Source organism: Peromyscus maniculatus, chromosome 1, assembly GCF_049852395.1.
Source record: "Peromyscus maniculatus bairdii isolate BWxNUB_F1_BW_parent chromosome 1, HU_Pman_BW_mat_3.1, whole genome shotgun sequence".
NCBI classification, from domain to species: Eukaryota; Metazoa; Chordata; class Mammalia; order Rodentia; family Cricetidae; genus Peromyscus; species Peromyscus maniculatus.
Window position 1 is genome coordinate 206,915,031 of NC_134852.1, and position 21,701 is coordinate 206,936,731.

The 21,701-nt window shown below is 44.6% G+C and overlaps 1 protein-coding gene across 5 annotated transcripts in view; it reads left to right on the plus strand.

Moving 5' to 3' along the window:
• Positions 1-21,701, plus strand: part of Rbm20 (RNA binding motif protein 20) — a 212,680-nt gene that overhangs the window by 164,890 nt on the left and 26,089 nt on the right. For all 5 annotated transcript variants that reach the window (XM_076563290.1, XM_006995131.4, XM_076563292.1 and 2 more), the window contains exons 6-8: positions 7,189-7,329; positions 9,609-9,740; positions 16,368-16,447. In XM_076563290.1, coding sequence (XP_076419405.1) covers positions 7,189-7,329; positions 9,609-9,740; positions 16,368-16,447 — 353 coding nt within the window. The remainder of the gene's footprint in view (positions 1-7,188; positions 7,330-9,608; positions 9,741-16,367; positions 16,448-21,701) is intronic.

The following is a 21,701-nucleotide window of genomic DNA, read 5'->3' on the forward strand; positions in this document are numbered from 1 at the left end:
TGTAAATAGGTTTCTTGCACCCGCTAAAGACATATTTTGTCTGAGTGTGGCCGGAAACCATTTGCGGTATTCATAGTCACCTTCACGTTTCTTTAGTGACAGTGCCACAGATGGCCCTCTTGGGCCTAGGATGGTGCACATCATTTTAATTTTGCCTTCTCACCAATAGCCTGTATTCCAGGCACTCATAAATAAGGAAACCGAGGCAAGGAAACCAGAATGTTTGCAGAAGGCCGAAGGCTTAAGGCACATGCTGGCCCTCAGATTGCTAGCCATGTCTAGGACATTTATCTGTCCTGCCAGGCCTTCTGAATCCACGGCTCAGAGCGTGGCTCTCACTGTCTTTGTGCATGAGGCTTGGTGTGGCCTCCACTAACTGTGCTCTTCCTGGTTCTGTCCTGGCTCGGTCATTCCTTCTGTCCCTTTAGCCCAAACCACCAAAGACCAATACAAAGGAGACAGGACATGGGTGGGTTTTATTTCCTGGGCTTCTTAATTTTCTTTTAATAAATCTTTATTGTTTTTCCTCTTGTTACAAAAGTGATACACCATGATATAGAAAAAAGTCTAACACTAACACATATATAATGTATATATATATATATATATTATATATATATATAAAATCCTACTTTGCAGAGAAAATAGGAGGCAAGCTACATTTGCCACAACTTTTGTGTGTAGGTAGTTTAATAAAAAAGGTGCATAGAAATCAGATCATAGGACACAGTTTATTTTCCCATCTTTTTTTCATTTAATAAAACTAAATTTAATTTATTTTAATTTTTTATGTGTATGGGTGTTTTGCTTGCATGTGTGACTGTGTACCGCATGCATGCCTGGTGCCCACAAAGCCAGGAGAGGGTGTCAGATCCCCTGGAACTGGAGCAGCAGAGAGTTGTGAGCTGCCATGCGGATGCTGGGAACTGAACCAAATTCTCTACAAGAGTGGCCAGTGCTCTAACCACTGAACCATCTCTCCAGCCTTCTCTTATTTTCTTTTTGAGACAAGGTCTCACTGTGTAGCCCTGGCTGTCCTGGAACTCGCTCTGTAGCCCAGGCTGGCCTTGAACTCACGGAGATCCGCCTGCCTCTGCCCCTTGAGTGCTGGGACTAAAGGTGTGTGCCATCATGCCTCACTAGGCCTCATTGTTAACATTCTATGATTCTAAAGTTTATGGGAATAAAGTTGTTCAGAATGGGAACAACCTAAGAGCCGCAGACAAATCCTGACGCCAATAAAAGTGATTTACTCTAAGTCAAACCTAGTATGCTTGATAACCTACCTGAGAGCATCAGTGAGATCAGCATCTGTGGCTACTCCAAGTTAATTCAAGATACGCAGCTATGGAATCCGTACCCATCTCTATCTGCATGTTCTGTTCAGAAGCACCATGGCGCCTCTCGTTATGAGCATTTAGCATACAACCAGCAGAGGCCCAAAGATTGCCGTATGAGATCACCCAAACACATCCCATTGGAGCCCAGAAATCGTTTTCTGAAGGTAGAATCTACAATCTGTAACTGCAGGAAACGCTTCTAGAAACTTCTCTCACCCACAGGCCTGCTGCCCTGAGCCATGCCCTCATTATAATTCTGAGGTATCTGAACATAATCTCTTTGAACTCATGCACAGAGCCTGTTTCTGCCTGCACCAAAGGGCATTGAAAGGTCTCAGAACCTTCAGCCACAATTCTGTTTGCTCTCTTCACATTTCCATCCAGCTATAAAAGATTTGTGAGTAAGCTGAGAAGTCTGGGATCCAGCCTTAGAACCATTAGAAGCAGCGTCAGGCAGAAGAGTAGCCCCAGCACGTTAGAAGACACAGCCCGAGCCACTGACCCGCACGGGCCATCTGAGGTCAGTGCCTCCCATAGCTGGCAAAGGATGGTTGTCCTTTCAGCTTGGTAATTAGGGCTTTGGTTACAGCCCTGACACCTTAGCTCTTTTAGAGATCTGACCTTGGGCTGGAAAGTCTCAAGTGCACCTGTCACATGTGTGTCTCCTGGGAGCTCAGCAGCAGACAGCAGCAGAGCGGGTGGTGGGTGTGAACTGAACCCATCAGCACCTCACAGCCAAAATGCAGGCCGATGAGAGCCAAACATTTCCTTAAAATCCATCTGCTTCTGCCCCAGAGTGCCTCTTGAAAAAAAAAATGATACTTTTTAATATATTTCAAACTGGAAAAAAAAAAAAAAGACATGAGGGACTCCAGTGTGACTCTTGCCAGGATTCACTGTTCCTTTCTCTCCTGTCGTTTACTTCATCCTTTTCTGTCTGTCTGTCTGTTAGTCAGCTAGGCATTTTCCTCCCTGAATCCCTATTTAAGAATAGCTTGAAAACACTGTTCATTTTGATTTCCTAAGAATATGGATATTCCCTCACATCATTCCAGCAATATTCTTCCCCAATCCAAGATCATCATAGCATCCCCTTCCATAGCAGAGGGAAGCAAGGGGACAGATGTTTATTTAGGAGCCTGCTGGAGGTCAGACATTATACGGAAGCACCTGACTTATGGCATTTCATCTTCTCAATCAGCCTGTGGAATCGATTTTATTCTCCTGGATTTATGGACATGCAAACCTGGGGCTAGAAAAATCCGGTAACTGGCTCACAGTAAATACAGGGATGCAGTTAACAGTCAGCCCCCCTCCCTCTAGCCTGCCCCTGCTTCCCGGAGTCAGTAAAGCATGCACTAGACATAGGAATGTCCCCTAGAGAGAGCCCAGATCCGTGTGTCTTCAGTGCATCTCAGCGTATCTGGCGCCGTGGATGTGATCACTTCTAGAGCAGGGCAGCTGATAAACAGGGTGCTGGCCCCAGGAGCGTGTCTGCAATACCATACGGCTAAAATCACCAGCACCATCCCGGAAGGTGATCAGGCTCGTGGACACGAGTAGCTGAGCAGCTGGTCACGAGGAGGGGGCACAATGGTACATTCACTGGTACACTGGCCATGCTGGGGTGGGAGGAGCCGGGTTTCCTGTTTGTGCTGTCATGGGACGTCCTGCACTTTAGGGCTTGGCAAAGTCTTCAGGAGGACTAGAGCTTTCAAGCTTGGAGATAGAAGGCAGAGTAATTTTACATTTGGAAAGGACTTTAGACATATAGCCACCTCCCTTGTTCCAGGTATTGGGAAACTAATGACTATAAAAAGAAATGGGTTACACTCCTAATCAGTAGCTGGGTTGAGACTTGAACCCAGGTCCTCTGTCTCTTACACTCAGGTTCTCAATCGTCAGGACGCCTCCAGATTTTAACCTCTAAGCCATTACCCACCCGCTTACTTCTACCTCAAGTACCGACGTGCGTTCCGTGTTTGGAAATATTTTTATCCGTCAAAGTTAATGAGTTACCTAGTTATCCCTTTTTGCTACTCAAAGACACAGAAATGTCAGTCAGACTTTCTGACGATTCTGCGTAATATTAAAAGAAAAGCTTGGATGAGTTAAGTCTCACAGGGCTCAACTGACCAAAGAATGATCCATGCATCCCCTAGTACCATCCCCTAGTACCTGTGGAGAGCGGCACCCCACAGCCTAGCAAGCAGGACAGGGAAGGAAGGGAGACAAAGGCAATTGCACAGGGCGCTGCTGTGTGCCATATTTGAACGTCGGCTGATGAGTTAGTTGCCTATGACTGGATGAGACCCAGCAGTTGGCTCCTAAGTTAGGTGTTCAGTTATGTTACCTGCTGAGTTAGATTGCAGTGTTGTCCAAGAGCTTGAAGTATGGAGGCATTCTTAAGCCGTATCTAGTCTGACACCCTATCCGTAGAGTGGAGCATGATATCACCTCAGCTGTTGGAATGTCAAAGGCATTGTTTAGCACCCATCACCATAATTCAGTAGTCCTCCCAATCCTTGGTTTAACTTTGTGCAGTTTCTGCCACCCAAGGTCAACTGAAGTCTGAGAATATTAAATGGAAGATTCCAGAAACAATTCATAAGTTTATTTGTAAGTCTTAAGTAAGTTTTATTATGATATATTGTCATAATTGTTCTGGTTTATAAGTAGATGTTATTAATCTTTTATTATGCCCAGTTTATAAACTGTACCTGATCATAGTATGTAGGTGTAGGAAAAACTAGTATATACAGGATTTGGTACTTTTGTCCTTTGGAAATTCACTCAGTGTCTTGGAAGGTATTCCCTACAGGTAAGGGAAAGGCTATTGTATCATTAACCCTAAAGACCATTTAGGGCTAATTAGCAGACCCAAGCTGGGATTACCACATAGCCTTCGCTGCTTGATCAACAGCTCTTGGAGTTGTCAGAGTCCTCAGGGATGAAACTTCGTTCTGGATGTACCACCCAGGGACTTCCCTCTGTCTCCCTCCTCCCTCTCTCTGGCCCTCCCTCTCTCTTCTCATTAGGATCTTTCATAGGGAATAGGACAAATCATAGACACGTGTATATAAGTTGTTTCAAGAATAGAGCAATAATACCTATAACTTCACTTTTTTATGAATCAAGCATGGCTTGAGTCTAAATTGCATTTCATATCTACAGAAGAGATAGTAAAGAATGTAGGCTGAAGTTTTCTAAATATCAGCAAAATAATTTCATTCATATAAACAATTTATCTTTCTAATAGTATAGGGTTTATCACACCTGAAACCAGACAAGCCAGAACAAACCATGAATATGGCACTTCTCAAGATTTTCCTTTCATGGCTCACTTAGAAAATGATTAAGTGAGGGATTTGCCATTGGAGGTCTATAGCCCCCAAGTTGAGAAAATCAGTATCTCAGTACATCTAAAACCTGTGTGTAGTTCACTGGCCGGGAAGCTCCAACTTGAGATGATTAACTAGAATACTAATAGCATCTATAGAATCAGGGAAAGTCCGCTTCTATCTCTGACTAGAGTGTGGGGAGAGTCAAGGATCGAATCTTCAAAATGTGAGTGAGAAGTGTGAGATGAATTTATCTCAGTGCCTTTGATGTGGAACTCTGTAGCATGAATAGGTCTTCGGTGAATGGCAGTTTGGGAGGTTGTTCTCTGGGATGAGTGGCCTGTGTATTCTGCTGGGCCCAGATAAAGGCCTCTTAAATTGTCCTTTCAGGCCGGAGTGAGTACACAATTCGGGGATGCTGGTTCCTGGGCCTGGTCACTAGGCACCTGGACAGGCTGGGAGAGCGATTGCCCAGAATCACCCTGCATGTCTGGCTGCTGTGTTGTCCAAGCACACGTCACTCTGGCTGGCTGCAGCAAGGTCACACGCATAGGGGTGGAAACTGCGTTGCTAAGAGCCCACCAGAGTGCCCAGACTTAACATTCCTGGTGTAAAGTCAGAGAACTAGAGGCTTTGCTCTGCTTGGGAGTTCTGCTGGATCTACCCCAGATCACTCCAGTGGGAGGTCCCAGCCCTGGCCATGATAGCTCTCCATTTGTCCTCATTACAGAGGGGCTCAGTCCTTGCTACCCAGGCTCAGACTCTGGGCGGGGGAGGGGGGTGTCCTCCTGAGGGGAAGTAGGGGCTCCTCTGAGCCACATGCTGAATCAGTGTTCCCCTTTGGGAAAGTGCTTGGCATCTGGACACCAGTGGAGGGTGGAGTATAGAAGAGCACCTGAAGCTTCTCTAATTCAAGGTGGAACTGTAAAAGGAAATGATAATTGAGTCTAATTGTCCTCAGCCCAGGTGAGACAAATGAGGGCTTTTCATGGTAGTGTTTCCCTAAGTACCAGCCCTTGTTAGGGATGAGGCCTGAGATCCTCCCTTTCTGTTACCTCAGCAGAGTCAGACCATAATTAGACCCTGACATTCACCCTACGGGGGAAGTGATGATGGCTCATGTACGTCGTGGCACTAGAAAGTCTTCTGGGCTTTGAAGACTACGCCCTTCCCTCCCACACTGGGTTGGTATCTGCTTCCTGATTCCTGAGCTCCTGGAAGTTAGGACTGATTGAACGTTGACCAAAGTGAATCCATATATGTCCTCCAGGAGCCGGAAATAGACACAGGTCCTGCTTGACAACTGTGTCCCTTAGATCTGGCTCGGATCTACCTAGTGGGGATGGAGGCAGGTTTAGAACCTCGAAGTCTGACCAGAACAGCTCCTTTTTCATTTGCTGAGAGTACCTGGCTGCTGAGCAGGTTTTTGTTTGAAGAAAGGATCCCCAAGGCTGAAAACTGTTTGGAAAAACCATTGCCATAAACCACACATTGGTGCTGTGAATATCTGTGTACCCATATTCGGTTTCCAAAAACCTTCCTGTCAACTTTTTCATGTAATGGAATTTTTTAAAATTATAAGTTGAACAATATAAGGACTATCTCAAACAGGTTAAACGTGTCCGTCCTGGCTCCCTGTCCTGCCCTGCTTCTCTGAGGGTAGCCGGCCTTGACAGGTTGATACTCGCTCCACGCCTTTCTCTGTGTTTGCTGATAACCTTTTCAAAATTTCACTGCAAACAAACCACAAAATTCAAACATTCAAAATTGTAGAAGTGAGGATAATTAACTCTTAGGTTCCTGTCACTCACCTCCAAGAATTATCAAGAATTTTGTAGTACTTGTTTTCTCCCATTTCCATATAATTTTGCCTTTCAAAAGCATTATAGTATGCATGCTGATTTGCAACCTGTTTTTCACCTGACAATTTGCCTGAAAAAATTCCATATTAGCACATTGGCTTCCTTTTAATGCCTATGGAGTTTTCCATTATACACTTCAACTGTCATTTGCCTAGGCGTTCCCCAACTGTTGGATAAGCAGGCTGTTCCCAAAACATTTTGCTACCCCACAAAGTATTCAGTAAATGTCTTGTACACATGTGCCTTTTAATTAATTTAATTAATTTTAGATCAGGCACTCTTCCAAAAGTGGGCTCTTTTATATATATAATTTTATATATATAATATTAAATTATATATATAATTTAATATTGAGAAAACATATCTTCAAAGGTGTCAACATACAATCCCACTAACAGTATAACAGTATATGGACATTTCTTTAGATATTCTTCAGTCTTTTATATTACTATTCATTGGAAATTGAATCCCTTTTGTAGCTAGAAGGCATAAAGTTGGCATTTGTGTGTATCTGTGAGTGTGTTTCTTTCCTGCACTGGTCTTTATAAATGGCATTCTCTAGGGGAAGATGGCCATTTGGGATGTCTGGACAGGGGTAGAGAGAGATGTTTTTTGAAGACTCAGCCCTGCTCTTGTCGCCAGCAGTTTGCACAGAGGAACGGTGCCGGGCGAGTGGTGCACATCTGCAATCTCCCGGAGGGCAGCTGCACTGAGAATGACGTCATTAACCTGGGGCTGCCCTTTGGCAAGGTCACTAATTACATCCTCATGAAGTCAACTAACCAGGTAGGCCTCCATACGTTCACTCTGGGGGATATATGATGAGCCACAGGGTGGCCAAAGGAGACTGTAGACATTTTTAATGTAAAGAGGTGAAGCACAGTTGGCCGCTCCGACGGGGCACAGAGGTTTTTGCTGGGCTCTCCTTTTGCCTCCTCTGGTTCTCAATGCCTGCTTGTGCTGGATTGCCTAGAAGGGAAGGTGCCACTTTAGTATGGGGCCTCCTTTACATGGAAAAGCCAATTGGCCTTCAAATAGGAGCTGACAGACTACTGATCGTCTATCTTCGCTGTGTTGTGGATCTCCTGAGCTAAGACTACAGCCCCAGTTTCTAAAATGATCACTTCTGATTGCCTGGGTGTGGACCCAGACAAGAACTGCCAGGCAAGAGACATTTTAAATTGTTCTTGGTGTCCATATGTGAGGTCACCTAGCAGGAGAGCAGAGAGGAACTGATAGAAAGCACAGGGGAACTGAACTCAGGAGGCCTCTATCAGAACACCAGGAGAAGATGTTGAGTGTCCGGCCTATGACTCTCAGCCATATATATATTTTTAAAACAGGTTCCCTCACTGCACCTGGAGTTAGGGAAGCAGCCAGTGAGCTCCCGCAATCCTCTTGGTCTCTGCCCATCCACACGGGTGCTGGGGTCCAAACAAGTCCTGATGCTTCTGCAGCAAGCACCTTCCTCACTGAGCCCCTCCCCAGCCCCTTGGCTTTTACTTCGGTCGCTGTTTTTGCTTTGCAGAGCTAAAGAATAGGTACAGTGTAGGTGTGAGCTCTAGGACTAAAGAATAGGTACAGTGTAGGTGTCGCTCTAGGACTTAAAGCCACCGCAGAGAGGCAGCGGTCTCCATTGCTCAGCCTGGAGAGAGGGTTTCGTTGTGTGTTCATCTCAGGAGTTCTATGTTGGGTAAATGTACAGAGTTGGGTAAATTTAACATTAAGGCACCAAGGCTTCCTAGATTAATTAGTATTTGCCCCATTTGAGAACTGACAGCTAGACGTGCTTAGTGTTTGGGTCAAGCGAGAGACCTTAGAAAAGTGGGTGGCAGCATTCGAAATAAAACCCTAAGGGATTCAGCCCTCTTTGTCACACATGCTTCGCAGTACCGTGGTTTAAAAAGAAACAGCTGAAATTAACTAGTAGAGAAAGAGGAGGGGGAGGCGATGGAAAGGGGGAGGGGAAGGGGGCGGACTAGGGGCTCCTAACAAGAGCTCCTTAGTCACCGGCAAAGTAGGCCTCTGTAAATGAAGAAGGTCACTTTGGTATGAGTTGCTCACTGACAGAGGAAAGCTATTGTCCCCTAAATATAAACTGATGGATTAGAGTGTTTTTGCTCTTTTATAAAGCTCAACATAGAGGGACCAGCATCAGTCCATACCACCATAAACCAAATATAAAACTCTAACAGCCACTGATTTGTACCAACAGCTGCTGGGTAAACAGACAAGTCCATTAACACAGTTTATTAGAAACTTCAGACACGGAGTGACAGAAAAGCCCATTTCTCTGTGTTGATCAGAACAGTGAGACAGAGAGGGGAGATGCCATGTCAGTGTGGTCTGGGGCTTCTTCTCTCCAAGCCACCACGGCCTGGCCATCCTTTGAACCTAGGGGCTTATAAGCCTCTGAGTTTTCAAATAAATTTCTTTTTAATGAGACAAATGGGAGCTCAAGTAGTCCCCTGGGCTTCTGCTTTAGTCTCCTGATGTTACCATCACCAAATGGCAGCCCAAGGCCACGTGCACAAGAGCCCACATGGGAACTGTGAGTTAATAGGCCCTCCATCCCAGAAGGCCTTCCATAGGATGATGTAACTCAGGATGCACATACATAATTAAGAATAGTGTTTGGTAACCATGGAAACTAGGATGGGAGCCATCCTGTAATGAGCTCTTTTGGTGAAGTTAATACAAAGTTCTCTTTGAACACATGGAATCAAAGAGAATTCTTTCTTGTGCTGATTTTTTCCTTTTATTGAGCTATAAAGCAGATACTCCCAAGAGCATAATGTATACTTGTCTTCATTGTATAGCTCCATTAATTTTTTTACATATGTAACCCATGTAATTAGCAGCTGGTCCAAGATAAAGGGCATTTCCAGAAGATGAGGTTTTCCCGTCGGCTCCCAGCCGCTCTAGAAGGACCTGCAACTCCAGCTTGTGTCCATTGATTATACCACCTGCTCTTAAGCTTCCTCAACATGGACTCCCACCTGGTACTGACTGGTGTTTGAGGTCATTAAAGTCAAGCCCACTGTCTGTCTTACTATCCGCCCTAGGCGTTTTTAGAGATGGCTTACACTGAAGCTGCCCAGGCTATGGTCCAGTACTACCAAGAAAAGTCTGCTGTGATCAATGGTGAGAAGTTACTCATTCGGATGTCCAAGCGATACAAGGAATTGCAGCTGAAGGTACAGCCATCTTTCATTCAGTCGGTCACTCGGCAAGCGTCAGCTGAGCCCTCTTGCTTACCAGGTGTCTAAGTACTGTTGGGAAGGAGAGCTCAGGAAACAACGGAAAGATTCGTCACTGATCTTGAGGCTGTCATTTAGACGGAAATTACAACACGACAAGAAAATTGCTCAGTGAAGGGAGAGGGAGGATCTGGGAAGAGGTGGGGGAGGGGGAGGATCTGGGAAGAGGTGGGGGAGGGGGGTCTGGGAAGAGGGGGGAGAGGGGAAGGATCTGGGAAGAGGGGGGAGAGGGGGAGGATCTAGGAAGAGGGGGGAGAGGGAGGATCTGGGAAGAGGTGGGGGAGGGGAGATCTGGGAAGAGGTGGGGAGAGGGAGGATCTGGGAAGAGGTGGGGGAGAGGGAGGATCTGGGAAGAGGGGGGAGAGGGAGGATCTGGGAAGAGGTGGGGGAGGGGAGATCTGGGAAGAGGTGGGGAGAGGGAGGATCTGGGAAGAGGGGGGAGAGGGAGGATCTGGGAAGAGGTGGGGGAGGGGGGTCTGGGAAGAGGTGGGGGAGGGGAGATCTGGGAAGAGGTGGGGGAGGGGGGTCTGGGAAGAGGTGGGGGAGGGGAGGCAAAGACTATAACAAAAATACATGTGTGAAATCTCAATCAATAAATAAAAATATATAAAAAAGAAAACTCTTCACTGAGCACTGAAGTGAGTACAAGAGGAAAGAAGTGCTTTAGACTAGTTGGGAGCTAGGGAAAGACCAAGACAGAAGTCTTGAAGGAGGAAGAAGGCTGGCTGTGTTCTGATGAGGATAATTCCACCTTTAAATACAACTTCTTGGTGCATTCAGAGCTCTAAATACATTTTCTTCTTCCAGCATCCCCCTTGGTCTCTTGGTCTCTTTTCCATTCTCCATATTTTAGGTGTCTGAAGCTCGAATAAGTCCTTCTAAGAAACACTTGGCTGGTCCACTCTCAGAACTCAGATGTATTCAGTCAGTCTCAAAGCGAACTTTGGTTTCGTTTTAGCTTGTTCTGCATTCTTCTTTTCGTTTCCTTTTTTTTCTTGAGTAGTATAATCTGTATAGAATTAATTAGTTGCAATTTAATACTAATCTTGAGTAGATCTCATACATCTCATAAAAGGACCACAACAGGTAAGAAATAAAATATGGCCAATACCCAGAAGTCCGTGGGGCCCTCCTTCTGTTCGGCTCTTCTTTCTCCACTCTCCTGGCTCCAAGGATAATCATTCCTGTGCGGTTGCTTTAGCTCTAGCCCCTGTTCATGCCGCCTAAGCCATGTTTAGCTTTGCCCATTCTTAAACATGATATGAAGGGAATCACGTTGTCTTGCTTTTTCTGTTCAACATTTTATCTTCCATGTCGATTTTCATTGTTCTATAAAATGGTGTTTCGTGGCTCTGCCATTTGTGTATCTATCTCATGGCTCATGGACTTTAGGTTGTTCCCAGTTGGTGGATATTAACGTAAGTGTTAATCTACTTGTCAAGCATGTTATCATGGTACAAATGCACAGGGGCATCTAACTAGGTGGTACAGGGATCACTAGGGTTGGAATTGCTAGATGACCAGGCAGGCTCGCCTCAGCTCTGCTAGGTGACTGAGCTCTTTCCAAAGTGTTTTTTGTCACAGTCTAACATTCTCCTCGTAGAATATGAGGCTTTGTAGTGTTCCACATTCTTGCTAACCTTAACTTGTCTGACTTTTAAATTTGGGTTTGGGGGTGGGTGCAGTATTCTGGTTTATCACAGTTTTATTTTGTATTTTCCTGATGAAGTACTTATAAGGTTGAGTACTTTTTTCCATGTTTACTGGCTCTGATTTTCTTTGTGGGAAGTTTATTTCCAAGTTATCTGCCTGTGATTTTCTTTTATATTGTGTCTTCTGGTTGATTTGCTGTTCTCTTAACTGGAGTACTTGGTCTGTTTGGGTTGATTATTGCCGTATTGGTGTTTAAAACTACCCTCTTATTTTAGGCTTTCTACTGTTCCACCTAATAAGATTTTTATTTGTAGTTCATTTCCATCTTTACTTGGGGTTCAATTTGTTCACAACTCACAGCTCTTAATCTGCTGTGGAGGACAAGCATTCCAGCAAGTCAGCACATACAGGCGAGGGTAACCTGTTAGCCAGTCGCCCTAGGTCCCTCTCTGCTCTGCCTACATTACTGCCTCTGGAGTTCCTTACCAACAGTTCCACTTTAGGCCCAACCTAGATTCTTTCTCTGTAATAAAAGCATGAGACAGGTGAAAAGCCCACCCTGTTCTGTACCTAGCCAGCTCCTGTTTCCCCCTGCGGGATGGAATTGAATTTCTACTGAGTTCCCAATGGAGCTTGGGCCTCCAAGTGAAATGTCATAAGATTTGAATTAGGGCGAACAACAGTAGTTTCTTGTAGTTCCGAGGCATAGTAACACTCTACTGAGGGAGACAGTCTGGGGTGGTGTGGAGTTACTGTTCAAGACGTCTTGTGGTCTGAGTCTTGCATTCAGCAAGCGTTTTCCCGAGTGCCCACTATGGGTGGCAACCGAGCTGGTGCCACAGGCATGGAGGGAGTAAGTGTGTGAGGAACTTAGTCTGATGGGAGGAGAGACATGGAAACAAAGAACCAACAAAGATGTGACCTATGCCAGACCGGGAAAGGATGACACCGCCCTGGCTCTGCCCCATTCTGCATTGAGCCAACTTGTTAACCTCTGTGAACCTCAGTACTCAGATCAGCTCAGGACTGTGCTTGAGTTCTTTGATTTTAGGCAATTTTCTTTTCAGTCTCACAATCACTATCCTGTGAGGTGTGCAGGGCGGATAATCACAGTAATTATAAAAGTACACCATAATGTACACCTTTAATTGAGTCCTGCTCCTCTGGGGCAAGTAATACATTAAGCACCTTCCATGCATTATCTGTTTTAATCTTGACGTCAGTCCTGCCAGACAGGTATTATAATCTCGCTTTTACAGATGAAGATATTGAGCCTAATAGAAGTTCCACAGCTTGCCCAAGATCATAGTTACTGAACGATCCATGTTGAAAACGTGAGACTGTTGGCTGGGTGTGACGGTGTTTGCCTTTAACCCCAGCACTGGGGAGGCAACGGCAGGTAGAACTGTAAATTCAAGACCAAGCTGACCTTGTCTTGTGAGTTCCAAGTCAGCCAGGGCTACCCTAGGACCTAGACCCTGTCTCAATAACACAACAAAATAAATAAAACCAATGAACCAACCAACAAAACAAAACAATCAAAAAACCCTGAGACTACTTTGGGTTTGCAACAGATATGGTATTTTTTTATATCTCACTATTAGGTTTTCCACCATCCACATGAAAACACAAAACCAAAAAGCAGGAACTCAGTAGTTTTGTGCTCACAGTCCCCCAGGCAGTGCAGTGGAGAGACAGTATTCTGACAGAGCTTCCCAAATCCAGGATGCATGACGTCACCAGGCCTCTTGCCAGAATTGTTCAGATTCTGCAGGTCTGAGACAAGGCTGTCACTGCATTTCTATCAAGCCCCCAGGAGGTGTGTCCCTCCTGGTCCTAAGAGTGCACTTGAAGTGGCAAAGGCCTAGAACATATTGTTTTCTGACCTTTGCTATGGGTTTTCAACTCCTCATGTTGTCATATGTCCCTCTGGGTCATTGTGACCTTCAGCATATTCCAACTGTGTGTAATAGACTTTATGGCCTCTAAATTGACATGAATCAGCTCTCACACACACATTCTCTCTCTCTCTCTCTCTCTCTCTCTCTCTCTCTCTCTCTCTCTCTCTCTCTCCATGTAACAGAAACTTGTGGCAAGTAAGCCTATTGATGTAGGGGAAAGAATTTCTTGGCTCATTTGAATGAAAGTGCAGGAGTAGCTGACTGCAGGTACAGCTGGATTTTGCACCCAATGAGATCAAGATGTTGTTGTTCTCTGTTCTGCTTTCTACTGTCATGGCTTTGTTTTCTGAGTGCTTCATAGGATGGCCCCCAGCAGCCCCAGGCTCTCTCCTCTAGATGGCGTGGTAACCCTCTGCAGCTCTAGCTTCAGGTGTTCCGCCCTGTCTCCTTCAGTAAGAGAGAACCAGGCTGACTCCCACAAAACCTCTGACAGTCATTCTGATTGGACTGATTTACCACATGTGCCCATCCCCGAACCAGTCTCTGTGGCCAGGGGAAGGCTGTGCTTTGATTGGCAAGGCCATGTAGGGTAGGAGAATTAGCTGTACAGAGATGGGAGTTTCCAGGCAGAAGCTGAATGAAAGGAGGCCTACAGGCTGGGAAGTCCAACCATGTCAGAAACACCTGGGGCTGTGCTGGTAGAGCCTGGGTCTGATGAATTTCAGGCTCATAGAGAAGATTTCAGCATCTTCCCTAGGCTTTGGAGGTCAGACCAAGCTCTGCAGAGCTGTCAGAGGACCTACACTCCACCCCCATCCCAGCAGCTTTCAAAGGGTGCTGTAGGTCATGCCCTGAGGCTTTTGGTGACTAATGCCAAACAGGTCTGGTTATTCTGCCTTTCTAGACGTAGAAGGTGAGTCTCCCACATTCAATAAGCCGTGACCCCAGACTCTGCCAGTTGGAGGACAGAACCAGCTTTCACAGGGTTAAGATTCCAACTTCTGGTCCCTCTCTGTCAGTAGCAAGCACTTTCCTGGGATCGCCATGGACTTAGACTCTTGTCCTGTATTAGAAGCAGCAAGATGTATGGATAGTGAGAACTGTGCTGGCCTCCTATGTGGGTATTGATATGCATCAATGTCACCATAGAACAGAGGAAGAGATGTGACATCTGAGATTTGCTTCAAAAGAATTTCAAGGGTGGGAAAAGAAGGTCAGAATACAGATCTCACAAGATTAGACAGGATTCGGTATACATTCATTCTACATTCTTGTGTATTGTCCTATAATAACAAGGTATCCCAAATGGCATCATAGACTGACTTTATTCTCTTCCACTTCCACTTCTCTGAGATGGTGACAGCATTGTGGCACTTGCACCTGAAAGGAGAGGAGCCTGAGTACTTCTTGACCACACTGGCTGCCCTGCGGTGGGAGTTCTGTAAAACCTATCTCCTCTATCTGCTCCCTACAAGGCTACACTCCTCTTCTTATCCCTGCTTTCCTGGGTCTGAAAGGAACAACCAGGAAGGCACTAAATTCCACAAGAGTAGAAAACATTGACCTCTAAAACTTTTTACGAAAAGAAGCCCCTGTCCAAACCACTCCGGGGATTTTACTGTGTTCTGAGAAGTTGCCTGGTTTGGGGACATACTCTCCAGCTGCTGCCTTCTTCAATTGTTCCAGCACAAGCCACAGACTGGAGACCTGGAATTGGCCTCCTCGGTGTCGCATAGCTTGTCACATAGACGTGATTGATCCTGGTGGCTCCCATTAGTGTTCCCAAGCTCCATTGTTTGTCATGTGTTGGCTGCATGAAAGCAGTGGCCAACGTCTAAGGGAAGGCAGAAAGACTAGCTCAAAGAAGTCCAGACATCTCTGTCTGGGATGAGTATGGGTGGAAGGAAACATTCTGGGCAGGAGCTTTCTTCCCAGCCCCTGGCCCAGCCTTGGCCTCTTCCCAACAGCCTTGGGCTCTGCAAGGTTTTGGTGCCATTCAAGCAGATATGGAGATAGTTGACAGTGTGTGTTCTGGGAAACCTGGTACTTGCATGTAGCATTGCATATGCTTCTAAAGTGTCAAGGTTTATACTTTCTGTTGAATACAAGTACCATTTGCCTGAGGTGTGAGGTACTCTTGGGGCTAGCTGTCCCAACTAGTGCTGACTCCCTGGGTCTGTGTCCTTGCTTTTCCATGTCCTAGGATCAGAATCTTCTCTTTGTCCTTCTTTCCTTTGCGTCTACATCTGACAGGTGGTCTCTCCCCGGCTTGAACATTTTACATCTTTCCCCCGAGTCCCTAGACTCTGAAACCACAGACAGGCCCTCCTCCGTTATCACCTTTACTTGGTGCTTCTCCCAGACCTACCCTTGACTGTAGCGATAGCAGATCAGCAGCCATGCCTTGCTGAGAATGCAGAATTCCAGTCTCTGTCCACTAGACCTAGGTTTCCCAGAAGGAGATACATGATGTTCACTAGTGTCTGGCTCTGGAAGTCTTTGTAAGTCACATAGGAAAAGGTACAGAAGAAAAGAGCAATTGATTAGCCTTCTTAATAGAAGTCTTTGTCAACACTTGACATGGTTAATGGAGAAGGTTTTTTGTTTTGTTTGAGGTAGGGTTTCTCTGTGTAGCCCTGGCTGTCCCAGAACTTGCTCTGTAGACCAGGCTGGTCCTGAACTCAGAGATTTGCCTGCCTCTTCCTCATGAGTGCTGGGATTAAAGGTGTGCACCTCCCTGCCCAGTTGTGATTGAGAGTTTTTAGTTCTATTTTTTTTAAATATCTGCTTTATTAAGCTATAGCTCCCATGCCTTGCTCTCTGGACGGACCCTGCGTCCTACTCTGGTCCTCCTCATGCTCACACTCCTCATCTTTTGCATCAACCCCTTTATCATTCCTGCGAAAGATGTCGTTTCCCCTGTGGTAGGCTGGGCAGTGAGCAAGGCAGGTCATAGCTGATCCCCCCAACACTTGAAGTGTTCTCTAATGGTCTCTCTGACTTTGCCTAGAAACCTGGGAAAAATGTGGCTGCTATCATCCAGGACATCCATTCCCAGAGGGAGAGGGACATGTTCCGAGAAGCTGACAGGTGAGGCTCTGGGTTTTAGGGCAGAGACCTAGAGGTTAAAATATCTTCTAGCTTCTTGTTCTTAGGGGATGTCTTAGGGTTAATACTGCTGCAATGAAACACCATCACCAAAAGCCACTTGGGGAGGAAAGGGTTTATTTCACTCACACAGTTCATTAGCCAAAGTGATTAGGGCAGGAACTTGCAGCAAGTCTTTCTCTGTCCCACCAGCCAGCTCCCAAATCACAACATGAAGGCTTCTTAATTATGAAAGCTCAGCTGGTAGCGTAGGCTTGTTTCTAACTAGCTCTTATAACTTAAATTAATCCATTTCTATTAATTTATGTGTGGCCATGTGGCTCATGGCTTTAACCTCTCCTCCTGCATGTCTAGTTTCCTCTGTGTCTGGCTGGCAACTCTGCCTTCTTCTTCCCAGAATTCTCTCTGCTCTGAAAATCCTGAATGGCTATTGGCCATTCAGCTTTTTTATTAAACCAATCCAAGTGATACATCTTCACAGTGTACAAAAAGATTATTCCACATTGCCCCCTTTTTGTCTAAGTAAAAAGAAAAGGCTTTAACTCTAACATAGTAAAATTATGTACAATAAGAACAATTATCAGATGCTGTCTGAATAAGAAGGAAAGGTATCAACTCTAACAAATGCAATAAGAAACTATATGCAATAAGAACAATCATCAAGCCGGGCGGTGGTGGTGCACGCCTTTAATCCCAGCACTCGGGAGGCAGAGGCAGGCGGATCTCTGTGAGTTCGAGGCCAGCCTGGGCTACCAAGTAAGCTCCAGGAAAGGCGCAAAGCTATGCAGAGAAACCCTGTCTCAAAAAACAAAAACAAACAAACAAACAAAAAGAACAATCATCAAGCAAGAATCTCACTCACAGGGGTTGGGGATTTAGCTCAGTGGTAGAGCACTTGCCTAGCAAGCACAAGGCCCTGAGTTTGGTCCTCAGATCCAGAAAAAAAAATAACCCAAAAAAAGAATCTCACTCACAATGTCTAGTCTATCTTCATTTGGTATATTTGGGATAAATATTTCATTATCTATTCTCTCTTGGTAAGTCCAAAGTTTCATACCTAAACCATTTTTATTATAACTTGTATTATCATTCTAAAAATATCTTTTTAGACCTGAAAACATCCTTTTAGAGAAACAACTTAAGCTTTTATGTTTTTAACCTTATAAACTTTACATCTCTTAAGTAAGTTTCTTTTCTGAATTTGGTAACAAGGAAAACTGTAAAACTATAACTATCTACTCTTCAATGTCCATCAGAGAGCTAAGAATGATAAAATATTACTTGAGTAAACAGGAAGTGCATAGAAAGCAACTTCCAAAACTAAGAAATGGCAGAGACATCTGATAGCCTGGGCAGTGACCCAAGGTTCCTTTGTAACACTGGAGCATCTATCTTCGACCTGCAGGCCTAGAATAATTACTGACATACTTTTCTGTGAAACGGGAATTTTGAAGGACTATCCCCCTCCCTTGTTTTGGTAAAGTTCAGCAGTCACTTTCCTGTGTGTCCTGCAGAATGTCTGGCAGACTTTTCTCTGAAACAGGAATTTTGAAGGACTGCCCTGACTTATCTTGGCAAATTTCAGTAGTCTTTTTCCTTTGTGTCCTGCTTGTCCAGTTTATACAGCATATTGTCAACAGTCAAGACAAGAGCAGTTTCTTGCTCAAATGGTTAGTATTACCATATTGAAAGCAAACTCTATATGGAGTTTCTTTGATGCCCATCATCTTCTCTGAAGTAAATTGGTACTCCAGGAACAGATGTGTCCCATGTTCATGAAAAGCCCTATGTTACAAAACATTTTAAATGCAATGCTCTGTAGGTCTTTGAAGTGTTTGAAGACCATTTAATCTAAAATATATCTCTATTTGACCTTGAAAACATACCTAACATGATTACAAGTTTGATGGTTATTGGTGACTAACTATTAGCCTATATTTCTTTATTAGCCTAAATAGTTTGTAATAATAACTTTCAAGTACTAAAAAATTACATTACATTGTTAAATTAACTACATAGGTACAATACCTTAAACAAGAGTAGAAATAGATGTATAGTATGTTCTAACAAACATAATCTTAAATTTGTATCAACATACAAAAATCCATACCAATGTAAAATATTTGAGACTAGTGGTTGTTTAAAACCACACTTTTATCTCAACAATTTTATACTATATCTCCTTTTTCTCTTCAGAAAGAGATCCCTGAATCTAATCTCCTTTGCTAAGTTTTTTTTCTGACCATGACCAATAACAATTTGTAATCAACCCCCCTAAACAATGACAAACATCCATAGCCCACTGAATGACCAATCCATCCCACCTCTTGGGAATGTGGATGTTGGGTTCTCCAGACTACTTCCTGTTGTCTGTGGGTGCTGGAATCCCCCATCAAACCTGATCCTCTTTAACCTTGAGCAAATTCACAGCCTTTTATTTTCTGTGGAAACAAAAGCATAACTTTTTCTCCAATGCAACATATTTTTTGACTTCCATTTTGAAATTAAGAAATTTAAAAAATATATAGGTTGCTTTAATTTGGCAGTTTCCATAATCCAGTGTTTCTTAGCACTATTGTTTGCTGCTCATCAATAATAAAAAAATTTAATCTCAACAAGACACCATACAGAATCCAGATTCTCTGTGTATTTTCCATCTTTTTGTGACTATATTTTTATTACTTTATTTCTCTATTTAAAGACTTTATTATTTTTAAACATTTTTATGGCTGTCTATATTCTTTTTCTTTTTTTCTTAAGCCTATGCACATTGTTAAACACACTGTAACCTGTTTAGGGGTTTTTCCATCTGAATCTGCTTTACTGTGTATCTGTAATCTTTTTTGTTGCATGAGCAAAACCTAAGCTCCTGTACAGCTTAGCTCATGGCCCACTGGTGTCTCAAGCCCACAGGCAATGGTCAGGAGAGGAATTACTGTACGCTGGCCTGCATGAGAGACTGAGGACTAGGAAGCCACATTTGACTACATTTTGTGTGTTTGGAACCTTTTTTAAAGCTTTCTCAGGTCTTACGTGGAAATACATACCCCTACATTGGATACCATTTGCAGCAAGTCTTTCTCTGACTTATTCTTTTTTTAAAAATTTTTTTATTTTACTTCTTTCTTTAAAGACTTTTATTATTATTTTTAAACTATTTTTTCCTGCCATATGTAGTGAGACTTTCTCTGTCCCACCAACCAGCTCCCAAATCACTAAATGGAGACTTACTATTAATTATGAAAGCTCAGCTGATAGCTTAGGCTTGTTTCTAACTAGCTCTTACAACTTAAATTAACCCATTTCTATTAATCTACGTGTGGCCATGTGGCTCATGGCTTTTACCTCTCCTCCTTCATGTCTGACTTCCTCTGTGTCTGACTAGTGACTCCGACTTCCCAGCGTCCTCTCTGCTTCCCCTCCCAAATCCTGTCTAGCTATTGACCATTCAGTTTTTTGTTTTTTTTAATTAAGCCAATCCAAGTGACACATCTTCACAGTGTGAAAAAAGATTATTCCACAACAGGAACTCAAGCAAGGCAGGAGCCTGAAGGCAGGAGCTGATGCAGAGGTCATAGAGGAGGATGCTTATTGCTTTGTTCCTCATGGCTTGCTCAGCCTGGTTTCTTATAGCACCCAGGATCACCAGCCCAGAGGTGACCCTACCCACAAGGCTGGGCTCTTCCTTATCAATCAAAAATTAAGAAAATGCTTTCCTGGCTTGCCTACAGCTTGATCTTATGGAGGCATTTTTCAGTTAGGATTGCCTCCTCTCAGATGACTCTAGCCTGTGTCAAGTTGACATAAAATTAGCCAGCACTGGGGATTTGAGTTGTAACTTGGCCTACCCTTGGCTCTGATCATCTGTCTGTCCTTCTAGCCTCTACTCTTCCCTGTTCACATGAAAGGTGCCACCATAGACCAGAAGTGTGCTCAGGTTAGATGGGGGATGCTGGGCTTCTCTAGCGGTTCCTCCTGTGCTGGAAAGGAATACAGCAACTGAGAGTTGATGTCTGGCTCTGAGGGGCAAGCTGGCACTGTGCTGACACATCCTGGGTGGACACAGTGGTGTCAGAGGTTCTGTTTAGAGGTAGCCAGTTACTGATTTTTCACGAGCTGAATGTAGATGTAGAAGTAAGGACGTAGATGGGAAAAACCTACCTGATTCCTTGAACATCAGTTCGTCGGATGCTGAATGCCATAATTTCCCAACTAAGTTCTTTTTTTATTTTATTTTATTTTTCTTTATTAAGAAATTTTCTGCTCACTCCTCATGCTATCCACAGAACTCCCTCCTCCCTCCTCCCACCCCCAGCCCTCTTTCCCAAGCCACCCCGCATCCCCACATCCCCCAAATTGAGGTCTCCCATGGGAAGTCATCAGAGCCCAGCTCACTGAGCCTAGGCAGGTCCAAGCCCCTCCCACTGCACCAAGGCTATGCAAGGTGTCACACCACAGGCACCGGATTCCCAGAAGCCTGCCCATGCACCAGGGACAGATCCTGATCCCCCTACATTGGTCCAGAGGGTGCCTGGACCGGTCTATTCTGGTGACCAGACTAGCAAATAACCTAGCTGTCATCATAGACCCTTTGTCCAGTGACAGATGGAGGCAGATACAGAGATCCATGGCCAGGCACCAGGCTGAGTTCCGGGAATCCAATAGATGAGAGAGGAGAGATACTGCAGGCGAGGGACGTCGAGATCATGATGGGAGGATGTGCAGAGATGACGGACCACACTAGTGGAAGCCCATGAACTGTGGACTGGTGGCTGTGGAGCCCCCATGGGACTGGACTAGGCCCTCTGGACACGGAAGACGGTTGTTTGGCTCCAACTAAGTTCTTTTAACTGACGTTTATGACCCTTAAGATGGGAAAACATAACCAGGTCTGCAGTCTCCAGAGTGGCCACAGGGGGTGCTCTAACCTAACTGTGGAGGACAAGTGTCCAGCCTAAGAGACTCACCTAGTCCCAGAAGAGGTGCAGCTCTGAGTCCTGGCAGTGAGGGGTACATTGTTGTTCTACATTTGAGAACGAAATGAAAATGTCCCATCCTTTTAGGGTGTCAGGTGTGGGATTCAGGTGATCCTCTCAATAGCCTTCAGAGAGCATGTGAGTGCTCAGGATTGGGATTTTTATTTGTCTGATTTTTTTCATTTAAAATGGTGGTTACTTGGTGTGTATAAGGACAGATGTGGCACCTGTGGTTACGTGGCAACTAGAGTGGGAAGACT